We start from the raw sequence: 16,493 nt of genomic DNA, 5'->3' as shown, positions 1-16,493 counted from the left end.
TTTTTCTTTCTCTCTTTGCCCCTCCCTCCTTCTTTCCCTCCCTTCCTCCCTCCCTACCTTTCTTCCTTCCTCCTTTCTTTCCCTCTTTGCTTTCTTTATCTCATAGTCCTGGGGATGGAATAAACCTTGGGGTGCTCTACCTCTGAGGTACACTCCAGCTCTTTTTATTTTTTGTTTTGAGACAGGGCCTTGCTAAGTTGCTGAGGCTGGCCTCAAACTTGTGATCCTCCTCCATCAGCCTCAAGAGTTTCTGAGATTTTGAACTTGTGACACCACCGTAGCTACCTCTGACACTTTTAACCATATGATTGTGTGACCAAGGACAAATTACTTAATCTCATGAGATTATTATTTTCTTGTTTTAAGTGAGGAATACACCCCCTCCTTTTTTCAACATGGATTTTGATACTATCAAGAATTCTCATCTGTTTTAGAGTCAACTGATTTGGTTTGAGGTTAGGGAGAAGGAAGGAAGTTCTTGGTCTTTGGTCTTAAACTATTGGTTTCTTAGTTACTATTAGACATTCCTGTGTTGTCCTCCCAGTATACGTGATTTGAGTCACAATTCAGAAACTCATACTCTAAATACTGATTTAATACCTTCAAATAGTTCACTTTTTTCAATTACCAATTACCAAGACTTCTTCTAAGATCAATTTAAATGATTGATACATACACCTGAACAGGATAGCTGATACTTAATGCATTCTTGGTAAATACTTAATAGTATTTAAAGTAATTAGTAAAGTGAACAAGATCTTAGTTTTCCAAGAACTGATAGATGGGTTTGCTTTACTTTTAGGAGAGATGTTACTATTAAGTCTAATTTTTTATTAAAACTATTTTAGTGGTCAACACATATGATAAAATCATTAATAAGTATTGCTTATTATATTTAATATTATTTATATTCACAACCTCATTTATTATTTAAAGTGTATTATTATTAACTTCATATATTTTAACTCTTTAAGAAATGCTAAAGTGTTTAAGAAACAAGAAAAGCAAGCAAAACATAAATATAAACCAAACTAGAGGTTATTGCTAAAGCTAAAGTTGAAATTAATAATATTGGAAAAACACATAGGAGGGAGACAAAGACTATTGCAAGTCCTAGTTGTTTGAGAAATGCAAATGTTGTTCAATATGAAGAATTCCACAAATTCATATGCCATCCTATGATTATATGAATTTGGAGATAAATAAGAGACAGGATTCTAAAAGGGTTCCCAACAAGAGGCTATATACAATCCCTTTGCCAAGGGCCTGTTGAGTTATTGACATAAATTTCTGGATTTCTAAATGTCTGCCTACACTGGTCTGCCTCAAATGCAGTTAGTGCATCTTTATATAATCTCTGTTACCTCCTGATGCTGGTCAACTGAAGAACTAGAGTGATCAGCTCATGTCTAGAGAGTAGAAGGAGGAAGAAAGAAAGAACCAAGACAGAAACAAACAAGAACTCCATGTAATATGCACTCAAGAGACATGGAATGTCATGTATGTATCAGTAAAAAATCAAAACACATTACAGTAATTAAGAAATTGATGAAGACTGGGTAAGTTGAGGTATCCAGGGTATGTGACTCTTTAAACACTTTTAAGCAAACATGTTTAGAGGCTGAGTCACAGTAGTTATTAGCAAAGAATTAAAAAATAGGACAATACATAAGGTATAGTCAGGTCATTAGAAGAAGTAGGAAGGTGATACATTGATTTATTTATTTTTTAGGGACTTAGATTAAGTTTTGTTAGAGTAGTGATATTCCTCTTAGGGATGAGAATGAGATAAGTTGTAGAATATATACAGAAGACATGATGTCACATGGCAAAAAATGAAATCACTCATGTTTCACTGCTTTTAAAGGATGAAGTATGTGTATATGCTGTAGATAGTGGAGAGCCTGAGAAATGTTGGGCTTAATTCTCCCTATTCCATTCCTTCCTTGGTTGCTGAGAGGAATGGATGTTGGAACTGAACTGAAATGCAAAATAATTATAGCTTTCCAAGTCCTATCTGATGATCAGTCTAGATAGTAGTTTGTATGACACCATCGTGAGCAGCGCAGGATGGTCTTCATTGCTCAACAATGAGGATGCATGGAAATGCAGGGGAGATCCACACTGATCTATCGTTTATAGTTATGAAACTGAATGTAAAAGTAAAGAAGCAAAAATTCTGTCTCTGATGGGTTAAAGGCAATTTCAAATTATTACCATTTTTTCAAAAGGTGGAATTGGTTTCTCCTTCCTTTGAAACTTACTTTCCCCTTAATGTGTAACTAAGAGGTACAGTAGAAGTGACCCTATACCTTGCCAGGTACAATGTTTTTGATTTAGAAGCTTCCAACCTGCTTCCAGGAACACATTACTTTCTCTTATGGTACTCCTTTGAATCCAGTCATCATGTTATTAGAAGTCCAAGATTTGTGTAGAGGTCACATGTTGGAGCTTAGCTAAATTCAACTCTGGCAACCAGCATCAACTGGCAGCTATGGGTGTAACCATTTTACAAGTGCATCCTCCAGCCACTCTGAAGGTGCCTAAGTGGTGCCGTGTGGAACAGAGATGAGGTTTCACTGCTGAGCTCTGAACAGATTACAAAACTATGAGTGAATGAAAGATTATTGTTGCTGTACGTCACTAGCTTTTGTGTGACTTGTACATTATACCTGAAAGATGGTTCCTTGTTGAGTAATCTTATTTTCCTTGCAGTTGAGTTCTTCTCATGCTGAAAGGAGACCTCAAAGACACTTTCTCAGCCTCCTCAAATCTTAACTGTACTCACTACTCTCCTTTGTCAAAATAAACATCATTATCAATATCTAATCATTTGAAGATTGTTATTCACCATACTTATTCAAAACATTTCAAAACTGAAAGCATATTTTCTTGTTAGTGATATAAAACAAACATAATGACATTGAAGTATGCATTGGGCACAGAAAAAGCATTAAATGTGGTCATAAATAAGCAACAAGAAAGTTATTTCTCTGTGATGTTAAAGTCTGTGTGTGTGTGTGTGTGCACAACTTTTTGGACTTTGTATATTACATTTTTCACTGAGCTAGCTGCTGATATGAAGTAGTGAATAAAATAGGCAGTCACTGCTCTCCTGAAACTCATATTCTAACACCAAATAATTGTATAATATATTTAAAAAAATAAGTTATGAATGATATCTAGGATTCTAGGATTATAAGAAAATGATCCTAGAATATAAGGAAATAATCCTTAATATATATGATTTTAAGAACAAGTATAGGAAGATTGACATTTAGGAGAAATTATAATATCTATCTAGGTTGAAAGTGATCAGGGAGGGTTTCATCATGAAAATGTGACCCCACCTGGATTCAAGATTGAGGAAAAAAGTAAAAGCCTCACTAATTTTGTTTAGATAATAAAAATTGTTCATAAGCCAATCTCAAAAAACCAAAGGTTGAATATTTTCAGTGATATGTAGATACTAACCAAAATAAGGAGAGAGGGAAAGAATAGATGTTCTATGGATTAGACAACGGTGAATGAAGGGAAGGGAGTGGGTAGGAAAAGGAAAGACAGTGTGTCCCAAGCCATCAATGGTCGGTCTGTGTGAGCTATGCACATTTGGGCGTATGAGGGAACTTTTCTGGCACTGAGCACTCTTTGAGCTGTGAGATGCAAATATGCCTTTCCTCTCAATCTGCCTGTGTTCCCACACAGCACCTGAGATGGGTATGACTTGCTAAGATGTCAATCAATCTGCTGACCACAAGACATCACCAAGCAAGACTCCACCCTTCGAAACCCTACCCTTGCCTTATTTAGGAAGAATATTCTATCCAATGTCTTCTCCCCAATAAATAGGAGGGTTTTGGGTTTGCTCTCTCTCTTGCTCTTTCCAATGTTGCCCAGTGTGAAGCTGACCCTTGGGGTCACTCAGCTGTCCCACTGTCATTCTTAGAAATCATGTTGGTGTGCTGCATGTTTTTTTCACCGTTTTCTTAGTTATTGATACAGCCAACTCCTTTGAACGCAGCTCATTTTGCTAGCCCACCCAGCTGGTGACAACAGTGGAATGAATCTGATATAATTTTACTATGTACATATATGAATATAACACAGTGAATCCAACCATTGTATACATTCACAAGAATGGGGTCCTAATTAGAATAAAATATTTTATTGACATATATACTAAAAAAGTAAGAAGCAAAAATCTTTCAGTTTTCCTTTATAGGTCAGATTTTGAGATGTATAATCTGGGAATCTAAGATCACCAAGGTACTAAGGGGATTTAGGTTTTTGAGTTTCACAAGACATGCTTGTATAATTATATCAAAATGGATTCTACTATCATGTACAACTAAAAAGAACCAATAAAAAATAAAAATGGATGCTCCTTAGATACATGCTTATAATAAACTTATTCTAACAAGTGGAAGTAAAATATATGGGGAAATTGAGTATGTATAAATGACAAGATAAATGTATTTCTTTTTACAAAGACCATTAAAATAAACAATAAAATTTGGTTTTTTGAAGGTATTTAAAAATAATAACCTGGATAATAGTGTAGGAGACTCATATAACTCCAAAACAATAGCATTGTTAGCTTGAATTTATATCTGGAAATGTTTTTTATATGCAGATTTTAAAGTTAGCAAGTGTGTGTGGGGTGTTCTGGGACTAGACAGATCACTCATAGCATTACTATGAGCTTTAAAACAAACAACAACGACAAACAGACAAACAAACAAAAAAAACCCCAAAGAACCATTTTAGCTCTTAAGGATTTTATTACTTCAGACAACAATGTAGGAGCAGAATGTTTTCAAGAGAGGTATTGACATAGGCCCTTTTCTCATAGTGTTTATTGGCATATATCCTAAAATGTAAGAAGCAGAATCTTCCAGTTTTCCTTTATATATCAGATTTTCAGATGCAAAATCTGGGAATCCAAGATCGCCAAGGTACTAAGGGGATTCAGGGTTCTGAGTTCCACAAGACATTTTTCTTATGAATTCTGAGTTTAAAACCCAAGACTCTATTATGCTTTCTCCAAGCCAAACATTCAAAGTCTAGCTAGTTGTTATCTTTGCATTTATTCCCTTTCTGGTTGCTTTGATCAACTTCTTTTTGTTGTTTCCCCACAGCCTTTTTTCAGATTTGATGGATTTTCACACAGTACATAATGGGATTCATTGAGGGTAGCACCAGGAAGAAAGTTCTCAGCCATGAGGATGAGGTCATAGAGCATGCAGTCTTCTAGAAACAGTGGAGCATGGCTGCTCTCAGCCTGGGCACTTGGAAGATGACACCACACAGACGTGAGAGAGAGATGCAGGTGTTGAGAGCCTTGAACCGCATTCTGAGGGTGGCAATCCCCCAGTACTGTCTTTACAATCACATAGGAGAAAGTAATAAACACAAAATACAGCACAGTAGAAAGTGCAGCAGACAGTCCCTAGAGCAGGGGGATAAATAGGCTGTGAGAGCAGGTTTTGGTAACAGGGTCTCAGCTGTTGCAAGAAAACAGACAGTGGAAGAATAAAAGAACTTTCTTAGAAGTCATCAAGACCCCTGTTTGATAACTCTAGAACAGGCTACAATTGTATCACACAGGGCCACATACCAGTCAGATGCCACGAGAACAGGTAGATTAAAACTTCTTGGGCAAAGCAGGAAGCTGCATGAATTTCATGAACACCAAACAGGAATAATCCCAAAAGGTTGGTAAGGAAGAGAGAGACAGCCCTAGTCAGAGACAGAGAACATGGAAAGGAAGCAGTACATGGGCTCAGGAAATCTTGGCTCGGTCTTCTCCCACTCCAAGAAAGTAAGAAACATGGGTACTGTGTCCAGCACTGCATATCCAGTACATTCCACAGAGAGTGGAATTGAGTTAGAGTTTAATAATATTTGTTCAGTTAAATATAACTTTAATAAAAGTTGAAGACAGTAATAATTTTCTCCATTCTTCATGCTAAAATCCATCTATTCAATCATATGACGTCTGTGATTTATGCTTGTTTGCTTTATTTTAAGTTACTCAAGTCTGCGTTCCTCAAAGAACAAAACATATCAGCCTCTTTTAATACACAAAATACAATTTTCTGGCTGTTTGTCTAAGAGAGTGATTATCTTTTCCAAAGTCAATACCTTTGTGGGCTCCCCACAAACCATTTTCTTAGATGTTTGTTGTTTAATCACTTCTCATCTTGTTGGTAGAGACTGATGAAGTTCTTCACTTTGTTCTGCCTCACACTGGAAAAATGTAGGCTTCCATTTCCTTCAACTAATGAAGCATTCATCTAGTGCTTTGTTGTGCTACAACCTCAACCCCCTGCCTGTGCTCCTGAGGTTATAGAAAATGTATCAGGATGTGGCTAAACACTTCAAACTCAGAAACGCTGCCTTGATCTGATGATAGATTTTCCTATCTGAGAAAAGCTTTATGGAAAGATTTGCAATTATGAATCTGAAAGCTCAAAAGGTTGAATAAGTTGGAACTGTTCTGTTGGAACTGTTCTGGGGTATTAAAAATAAGGTTTGAATCCTTGTTTTGACCCCCTGTCTGTGTGAAGTTGAATGAATCAATCTCTTAGAGTCTCAGTATCTTCAACTGAAACAAATGGGAAGGAATACCTGATGAAAAGATGAGTCATTTTAAGAATCATAAAAAAATATGCCTTAAGCTCATCCACGTGGCAGGAGGATCTCCAGTTCAAAGCCAGCCTCTGCAATGGCAGGGTGCTAAGCAACTCAATTTTTATTTAAAAATAAAATATAGGGCTGGGGATGTGGCCCAGTGGTTGAGTGTCCCTGAGTTTAACCCCTAGTAGGCCCCTAAAAGAATTATGCCTTAAAATATGTATAACATATCTTGCATGTAGTAGAGGTTCAAAAACTGTGCTTATATCTTTTAAAATTTTGTTATTTACTGTGGTATACTATCCAGATCTAGGCCAATTATTATTCTTTAATATTTGACACTTTCAGAAATTTCCTTTTAGGTTACCTGAGAATAAAAATGTAGGAGACTAGGATTGATGTGTTTTGTAGAAAAGATTTAATTCAATGAGTCATAAGAAAAGGTTAAATAAAATTGTTTAAATGGTATAAAAGAGATGCCAAGTTAGGAAAGGAAACTGGACTATTTTTATCCATAAGAACAAAGACAGTATAATTTTCTTTAACATCATACCCTATTTTCAAAATCTTTGAGCATTTGTGATATGCTAATACTTGGAATACTCAACTTAAAATAATTTTGTCCTACCTTATTGGAATTTTTCAGAACTCTTCAACATACAGTTTTTTACATGATCTTATTTTCTTTTTAATTCATTAGCAATTATTCATTGAAATCTACACTGCATCAGAAATGTCCTAGACATTAAGTTTATAAAAATAAATAAAACATATAGTTGTCTCCAATCATTGACAGCACATTTTGTCAGTAAGTAAACATAAATGAAATAAACATAAACATATAACAGCAATTGCAAATAACAAGCATAATGACCAACATAGAATAGCATAGCAATAAAAGATAAAATAGAAGGTTTTAGGTAACCCATGGTAAAATTAAATGTAAATTTTTAAAAAATGAATAGAAAAGAATTGCATGAAATTGAATTCAAGCACCTTTCAATAAAAAGGGATCTCATATGAAAACTCACAGGAAATGAAAAACTTTGTAAATTTACCAGTTTTTCAGAAGACTTGTATAGTTGTAGTTTGATGATTATCTGATGATGCTGGTTAACAAACATCATAAAACAACTCTTTTCATTCTAGCTGTCTGAGATGGGAACTTCAGACAATGCACTTCTTATATCTCTAGTTCTATGCCCATTGTAAGAATTCAAAGTGAATGAAATAATTCTTAAACTTACCTTATCTCACTCACCAAAGACTTCCCCCCATTGTTATCACATATCACTATTATATCTGCTTCTGACACAATTTTGCTACAACTCTAACCCTGATTTGCCTAGTTTTCACACAATAAACAATTGGGTTCATCAATGGAGGTACAAGTAAGAGAACATTTGCCATGAGTACATTAATGAGGGGAGAGACATGCTGGGCGAAGCGATGGACAATGGCCAGGTTGATGATTGGCAGATAGAAGATAAACACAGCACAGATGTGTGAAACACAAGTATTGAAGGCCTTGAGCTGCTCCTTTCGGGATGCAATTCCCAGCACAGTCTTGAGGATTAAGATGTAAGACACAACAATGAGCATGAAGTCTACCATAAGGCAGAGTGCCCCCAAAAAGCCATAGATGACATCGATTCGGTTGTCAGAACAGGACAATTTCATGACATCCTGGTGGAGGCAGTAGGAATGGGATAGCTGGCTTTTCTTACAATATCTCAAGCTTCTCAGAGTGAAGGGGAAGGGTAGAACCAGGAGGATACTCTTAAAGGAGAACACCATTCCTATTTGGGCAACTCGGATTGATGTAAGGATGGAGCTATATCGCAGAGGGTTGTGGATGGCTAAGAAGCGGTCAAATGACATGATCAGGAGGATTGAAGACTCCAGTGCTGTGAATCCATGGATGAAGAATTCCTGGGCAAAGCAGGCATTGGCTGAAATTTCAGGAGCATTGAACAAGAAGATCCTCAACATGGTAGGCAGAGAAGACAAAGACAAACCCAAGTCAGACAGGGACAACATAGAAAGGAAATAGTACATAGGCTCATGTAAAGAGGGCTCTATCTTGATGATGAAAATGATGGTGCAGTTTCCCAGAATAGAAATAAGATACATGCTGCAAATAGGGATAGAGATCCAGATGTGTGCATGTTCTAGCCCTGGCATCCCAACCAAGAGGAAGGTGGTGATTTCAGCATATGATGTGTTGGTGATGGCCATGATGTATTCAGAAGGCTCTGCAATGAAATGTACAGGCACTTATGTTAGGAAAATATAAAATTCTGGAAATTTTGCAGGAAAAAAAAGCAACATTGGAACTTAAGGGTTCTTTAATTCTTTTTGGCAGAACAGAGAATTCTTGTAGCTGTCATATGGAGACAAATGAATGCCACATTAGACTAGAATCTCCCTGTGTCATAAATTGGGGAAATTATTTTTGGCCATGTTTTTCCTGTACAAAAATTAAAATTGAATTTTTTATGAAGATATGTATTTGATTTCATTTTCCCTGTAAAATATCAGTAAACCCAAATCAATTAACCTGGAGTTCTACTATTTCTTGCTTTTAGATCCTACAGAAGATGGACCTGCAGGCAGGTATAATTTCTAGAATGATGCTACATGTGAACAAAGGAAACTAAATATCTTCCTAATTCTAATAACTCCTACAAAGTATGTTTTTCTATCAACAAAACTGCCATAGGTTTTATCTTAATGACATGACTTATGAATTCCTCTTCTTCCTGTATATGAAGGTCTATGTGGCTAATTGCCAAAAAAACAGAAGTAAAATGCAGAGATAAATGAGAGTATCTGAGTACTTACTAGTAAGTGATGAGCAATTGTGAGAGAAGTCAAAGAATCCCAGTATAAAAATCCAAGATATTTTACTGAACTCTTGCAACTCAGTAGTCTGGGAACCAGTACAGTCTTTTAAACCATTTTGAGTCTTCTTTTCCTCCCTTGATAGCTGCAAGGCCTGCCTCCCTGGCCTCGAGGGTATGCTGCTGCCTGTCTTGCCACCTCCGGCTCCTCCTGATACACTAGGGCTTGTCTCTTCCTTTTCTAATTGCTTTAGAATCCCTGCGTTCTCTGGGGATTGCAGCCAGGCTGGATCTACTCTGAGAATGATAACAGTAATTTGCAGATGCAATAAATCCACAGAAATAATTGATAACGCAGAAATAAAATAAACACCTAGACCTGAAAATATAACTGCTTTGGCTGGAGAAAGGTTGTTGATAACCAGGTACTGGAAAGATACTGTGCATCCATAAAGAAGATAGGATACTTCTGCTAGACTTCTGGCTGATATGTTACCCCTCTACCCAGGTCAGAGACTAAGCATAGGTGTTATTAGATGAATTTGTGCACTCAAAAAAGCACTGCAAGGAAAAACACCTGCAGACATATATTTTTAGTGTAGACTTTACTCTTGATGCTTGGGATCATCACTCCAGGTACTCTAGGCACCACTTAGAACCAGCTTGTCCAACACAGGCTCCATTTTCTCCCTTCCCAAATCTTCCCTTTTCAAGGCACCTATCACATCAATAATACTTTATGCTTAAGAAGTTATGAGTCCAAAGTCTAGCTTTTTTCACATTTTTATAGAGTACTGCCCAATATTTATTGAAAATATGAAGTATTTCACTTACTGAGTTTTACTGCTAGAGGATGACTTTGAATCTTATAAGTTTTGAAATAATGGTAAGTTATACTGTTACCTTCATTTTCACTAATGAAGAAAGTGTTTCTCAAGGAGATCAAGTAATCCATTCAAGATCACATAAGGGTTGTAGGGTAGAAGTAATTCAAAAATTTAGATCTGTTGTATTCCTAATAACTAAATTCATAGCATGCAATCTGGAGGGTTGCATTATATTTAGGATACTGAGGACTGAATGCATTGCTGTAATTCTGTATTACTTTCAGCATTCTAAACCAATTGCTAGTTATTTCTTGGGAATAATATAAAATATTTGGTCTTATATTTGTGAATTGGCAACAAAGAAAATCATACTAGTATAGGTATCCTAAGGAAATGATCTTGAGAAAAAAAATTCTTCATTCTGTGGATTAAAAATATGGTATATATACACAAAGGTATATGTAGAAACAAGCAATAAAGAATAAAATTATGGCATTTGCTAGTAAATAGATGGAACAGGAGACTATCATGCTAAGTGAAATAAGCCAATCTCCCACAAAACAAAGGTAGAATGTTCTCTCTGGTATGCAGATGTTAATTCACAATAAGTGGGGTGGGGAATAGATGTTCACTGGATTAGACAAAATGGAATGAAGAGAAGGCAGGGGGAATGGGAATAGGAAAGACAACAGAATAAATTGGACGTAACTTTCCTATGTTCATATATGAATACAGGACCAGTTTAACTCCACATCATGGACAACCACAAAAAAATGGGAAGATATATTCCATGTAGGTATGATATGTCAAATACATTCCACTTTCTATAACTGTAAAGAACAAATAAATAATTAAAAATTTATTCATCCTCATAAATATATAGTCTTCGAATATATATAAAATTAAGTTGACTAAGAGGAAGAAACATAAGTTTTACCATAAACTCCTTAAGCTATGTAATGATTCTTTTTAACTGCAAACAGCCTGCTGTTTACTTTTGCCTTAAAAATAAGCAACACCTATACCCAACTTGGTGTTGTCAGGAATTTTTTCCTCCGTGCATTTTCCAGATCATGTTCATGAAAGAGAAGGCACGGTGAATGTATGTGTGTGTGTGTGTGTGTGTGTGTGTGTGTGTGTGTGAGATGTGTTTGTAATAATTGCCTTGGTGATATTACATGTCCATTTGCTCAATGTTATTTTTACTTTTATTTATCTTCATTAACTTTCTCACCTACTGATGCTTTCTATAAAATAAAAAAACAGATTTTAGCAATTTTTAACAAGAAATATTCTAAAGAATTTTTATATTATAACCTAGCACTGTATCTTTTTGTATGTTAATTTACTTAATAATATATTTTGAAGTTTATAAATGAGATTGAAATGATAATTAGAAGAATCATATATTTTATAAATTAATTTGTTATTAATTTTACTGTTATAAATTGAAGTATTTTATCAGTGCATGTTAATTATACAGAATAATGTGTTTCGTTGTAGTGTATTCATACCCAGCATATAGCATATTTTTATTATTTCCAGCCTTGCACTATTCCCCTTTGCCTCCCTTTTTCCTTTCCCTTCATCCTCTTATCCTTGCCTAATAGTTTCTTTATCCTCTAGATTCTACATATGAAAGGAAACCTGTGATATGTTTTTCAGACTCCAACTTGTTTTAACATGATAATCTCCAGTTCCATCTATTTTCCTACAAATGACATGATTTTGTTATTTATGGCTGAAGAATACTCTCTATGTATCTATCTCATCTTGATATATCTATATATGAGAGAGATATAGATATATCATATTTTATTTATTGATTGATAGACACTTTGGTTGATTTCATAATTTGACTATTGTGAATTGTGCTATGATAAACATGAATAGGCACATATCTCTAGAGTATGCTGAATTTAACTCCCTTAGAAAAATATGGAAAAGTGGTATAGCTGAATTATATAAATTTGAGCAATTTTTCTATAAAAGTAAATATCATGGATTAGTTGACCTCATAGATAATGATGATGATGGAATGCATATCAAGTAGATAGGACAAGGCTAAAACAGTGCCTCTGTAAATCATTATGTGTTAATGAAATTAAATTATTTAACTTCATTAAATTGGAAGGGAAAGTAGTAAATATCTAAAGGTAAATTTCCATTTCAAGAAAATGGTAAATAAAGAACAAATTAAACCTGAAGGAAAAGAGAAAGAAATAATAATGATAAGATCAGAAATCAATAAAATAGAAATATGACATAAAGTCAATAAAGCAAAAATTTGATTCTTTTAAAAGTTTAAGAAACATTTTATATTTAGAAAAGTATAAAAATCCTTGGGAGACTGGGGGGATATATCTCAGTTGCTGGAGTGCTTGCCTTGCATGCACAAGGCCCTGGGTTCAATCCTCAGCACCACAAAAACAAAAACAAACAAACAAGAACATGGAGATACTGATCAAGGATAAGATGGCAAACACAAAATTTATATCAATAATAAAACTAGAGAATTTAGCTAATGCTCTGCAGACAATACAGAAAATAGCTGGATTCAACAAATATAATAAACAACCTTTTAAACAAAGTGAATAACTCAGACAAAATGGAAAAACTCTTTTTTTTTAGATTACAAAATTCTTTTTTTATTGATGAATTATAATTGTACTTTATAGTGGAATTCATTAGGCCATATTCATACATGCACATAACATAATTTGACTAATCTCATTCTCCACCACCTTCCCTTCCCTCCCTTGTTTCTCTCTTCTAGTCCACTTGCTCTACTCTACTATCTCCCTTCTATTTTTATTAATTATTTTAATTAGTACATTACAATTATATATCAAAGCAGAATTCATTGTGCTATATTTGTACATGGACATAGCATAATTTGGTAGTTGGTAAACTTCTTTCTGAGTACTTCACCATGACTCTCCCTTCCTTCTCCTCCATCCCCTTCTTCTACACTGTTGGTATCCCTTCTATGTTTGTGAGATCTGCCTTTGTTTATTACATTTTTCTTTTTTTCTAGCTTCTCTAGAACATTTAATCCTTGACCTTCTGAGTCTCATTTATTGCTTAGCATGAAGTTCCCCCATTCTATTCATTTATGTACAAATAAAAATTTCATTCTTCTCTGTGGTTGGGTAAATCTCCATTGTGTATATACATCACATTTTCCTTATCTATTCATCTGTTGATGTGCCTCTAGTCTGGTTTCATAACTTGGTTATTGTGAATTGCATTGTTATACACTATATATGCTTACATCACTTGTTATGCTGATTTTAGTTCTTTTGGGTAATTATGAAGGAATGGGATAGCTGGGTCTTATGGTAATTCCATTCCTAGTCTTTTGAGGAATCCCCATAGCACTTTCCAAAACAGCAATATCAATTTACAGTCTCCAAAAAAATGTATAATGTACCTATATTCCCATGTACTTGAGCTGTTATTATTAATACTTTGATTTAAATAACCAGAAATAATCAATAGAAAAACTTTTATGAAAAGATTAAACACCAACTAAGAATATTCTCCTATGATAAAGGATAAAGAACTCCTATCAATCAAGATGTAAAATTAAAAAAAAATACACAGTGTATTTGACTGTTTTTTTTCCAATTTGTGTTTAGGAATATAGAAATTATCATCACAATGAGATACTATAACATACTCATTAGAGTGACTAATATTAAAAAGATTAAAAATTCCAAATTTTGATGAAGATATAGAGCATCAGAACTCTTACATTTTTCTACTGGATGTACAAATCAGCACAATGTCTTTGATGATGATTAGTTTAGCATTTTCTACTATAGATAAATGCTTGCTGTAAACCATGAAAACATCACTTCTAGGGAAATGACTTCTATAGTCTTATAGCTTCAAACATATTTCAAAGTAATTCACGAGTTTTTAATATTTTTTTGAATTGCTAATCTATTTCATACACACACACACACAATGGGTAATCAGAAGATGCTTATGCTGTGGGTGTGCATGCTTAAATTTTTTAACAGACTTCAATCATTGTTGTTTATACATGAGTTAATTAAATAGCTATTTGCCATCTAATGGTTTTTATTTTCATTAATGAGTATACTTTTTTCTTTTTCTTTTGTTTTTTTGAAGAATAACATGTTGAAAACTTTTTGTAATCCTAGTTAGGATTGTGCTGTTATGATTGAAACTTGTATCTGATTGCAATGAAAAGATAAAAATTAAAAAGGAGACAGGAAGATTAGTTATAAGCCTATTATCATCTGAAACCTAAAACCCAAGACACCCAACCTAGAATGTTCTGAGTTTATGTAGTATGTGTTTGAGTTCAGTCTTTATTCTTTCATTGTCATGCTTCATTCCCTACTTAAGTTCTGAAGTTGTGTTAGCCTGACGTCCACTGAAGCTGAAGTTTCCCATCAATGCTGTTTCTCACATAATTTTGCCAGGATCACATTTCTAATCTGCTGACTCTTCACAGAGTATACAATGGGATTCATTAGAGGGGGAACCAGCAGGAAGAGATCAGCTATTAGGACTCTAATAACTGGAGAGGCATTTTTGGCAAAGCGGTGAAGGGCAGCCAAGGTGATAATAGGCACATAAAAGATGAACACAGCACAGATGTGAGAAATGCAAGTGTTGAGGACCTTGAGTCGACCCTTGTGTGAGGTAATGCCCAGGACAATTTTCAGGATCAACACGTAAGACACAGAAATGAACATTAAGTTTAATAGAGATAAAAGAGCCACAAAAAATCCATAAATTATATTAATCCTGTTGTCTGAGCAGGCCAACTTCATCACATCCTGGTGAAGGCAATATGAATGGGACAAAATGCTTTTCTTACAGAATTTCAGCCTCTTTAGAATAAAAGGGAATGGGAGAACAAGTAAAATGCACAGGGTGGCAAATGCAAAGCCAGTTTTAAAGACTCTGTCACTGGTAAGGATGGAGGTGTACCTCAAAGGGTTGTAGATGGCTATATAGCGATCAATGGCCATGACCAAAAGCACTACTGATTCCATAGCTGAGAACCCATGAATGAAAAACTCCTGTGCAAAGCAGGCGTCTGTGGAAATTCCTGTGGCATTGAACAAGAAGACTCTCAGCATGGTTGGAAGGGAGGAGATGGACAGCCCCAGGTCCGAGAATGCCAGCATGGAAAGGAAATAGTACATAGGCTCGTGCAGGGAGTTCTCTGTTTTTATGAAAAAAAGGATGGTGCCATTTCCCAGGATGGCAACAAGATACATGAAGCAAATGGGGATGGAGACCCACAGGTGAACATGCTCTGCCCCTGGGATTCCAATCAGGAAGAAGGTGGAGATTCCCTCTTCAGAGAAGTTGAAGACTGACATTGCAGGAGTATGAAGAAACCAGAACCTGGGTCTCAGAAACTTTTTCCTACAAAGGCATAAATTAATTGTCTCAAACAAGTAAGCTGTATTCATCAGGTTGACACAAATCTTGATATGCCAGCTATTCTCCTACAATAATTCCTACTAAGCAATAATTCCTAGTATTAAGCATATTTTATAAACTATAAGTGAGAGTAACATCAGGACCCATATGAGCAGGATAAAAAGAGATAAATGAAAATATACTTATCTCCACAAATAAATATCAATAAACAGATATAATATTTCAAACACTTTTCTTGGACTCAGCATACAGTAAGGGAGAAGCAAATTTCTCACTTTCTATTTACTATAACATTTTGTTAGGACAGTGATGCGTACACTTGGAAATCACATCAACAAGTACAAGGTCAAATAAGGAACTCCATTGTTCACAGTTCCATTTGTAGTTTTGAAGAATTTTTAACCCTAAGAAATTATTTTTGCCAAAAAATTTGGCTGGAATAATTTGGCTGATTTTGGATTTCCATAACTGAAAGAATGAAGTTAGGCACTATGACTACTTAACACAAATATTATCTCAAAGTGTATCATAGATATGAGTGTGAGAGCTAAAACAATAAAGCACCTGGAAGGAAACAGAAAGTAAATCTTGGTGACCTTGAGTTAGGCAATGTCTGCTTAGAAATGGCACTGAAACCATCAAGTACAACAAAACCACATATTGTATAACACACTTCCAGGATTTGAAAGACATCATCAAAAAATTAAAAAGTTAACTCAGAATGAGAGAAAGGTTTGTAAATGACATATCTGGA

The 16,493-nt window shown here is 35.0% G+C and overlaps 2 protein-coding genes across 2 annotated transcripts; both read right to left on the bottom strand.

The window, feature by feature from the left end:
• Positions 1–7,932: 7,932 nt before the first annotated feature.
• Or51a4 (olfactory receptor family 51 subfamily A member 4) lies at positions 7,933–8,874 on the bottom strand. The gene has a single exon (XM_026401062.2). It carries the CDS (start codon positions 8,872–8,874, stop codon positions 7,933–7,935), a length of 942 nt encoding a protein of 313 aa, XP_026256847.2.
• Positions 8,875–14,733: 5,859 nt separating this feature from the next.
• LOC113191376 (olfactory receptor 51A7-like) lies at positions 14,734–15,675 on the bottom strand. The gene has a single exon (XM_026401096.2). The coding sequence runs from the start codon at positions 15,673–15,675 to the stop codon at positions 14,734–14,736; it is 942 nt and encodes a 313-aa protein (XP_026256881.1).
• Positions 15,676–16,493: the final 818 nt, after the last annotated feature.

Source organism: Urocitellus parryii, chromosome 4 (assembly GCF_045843805.1).
Source record: "Urocitellus parryii isolate mUroPar1 chromosome 4, mUroPar1.hap1, whole genome shotgun sequence".
NCBI classification, from domain to species: domain Eukaryota; kingdom Metazoa; phylum Chordata; class Mammalia; order Rodentia; family Sciuridae; genus Urocitellus; species Urocitellus parryii.
This window is presented reverse-complemented; position numbering and strand designations above follow the sequence as displayed.

Coding starts and splice junctions, on each gene's coding strand:
- Or51a4 (XM_026401062.2), bottom strand. CDS start 8,874: ATGGCCATCACCAACACATCATATGCTGAAATCACCACCTTCCTCTTG.
- LOC113191376 (XM_026401096.2), bottom strand. CDS start 15,675: ATGTCAGTCTTCAACTTCTCTGAAGAGGGAATCTCCACCTTCTTCCTG.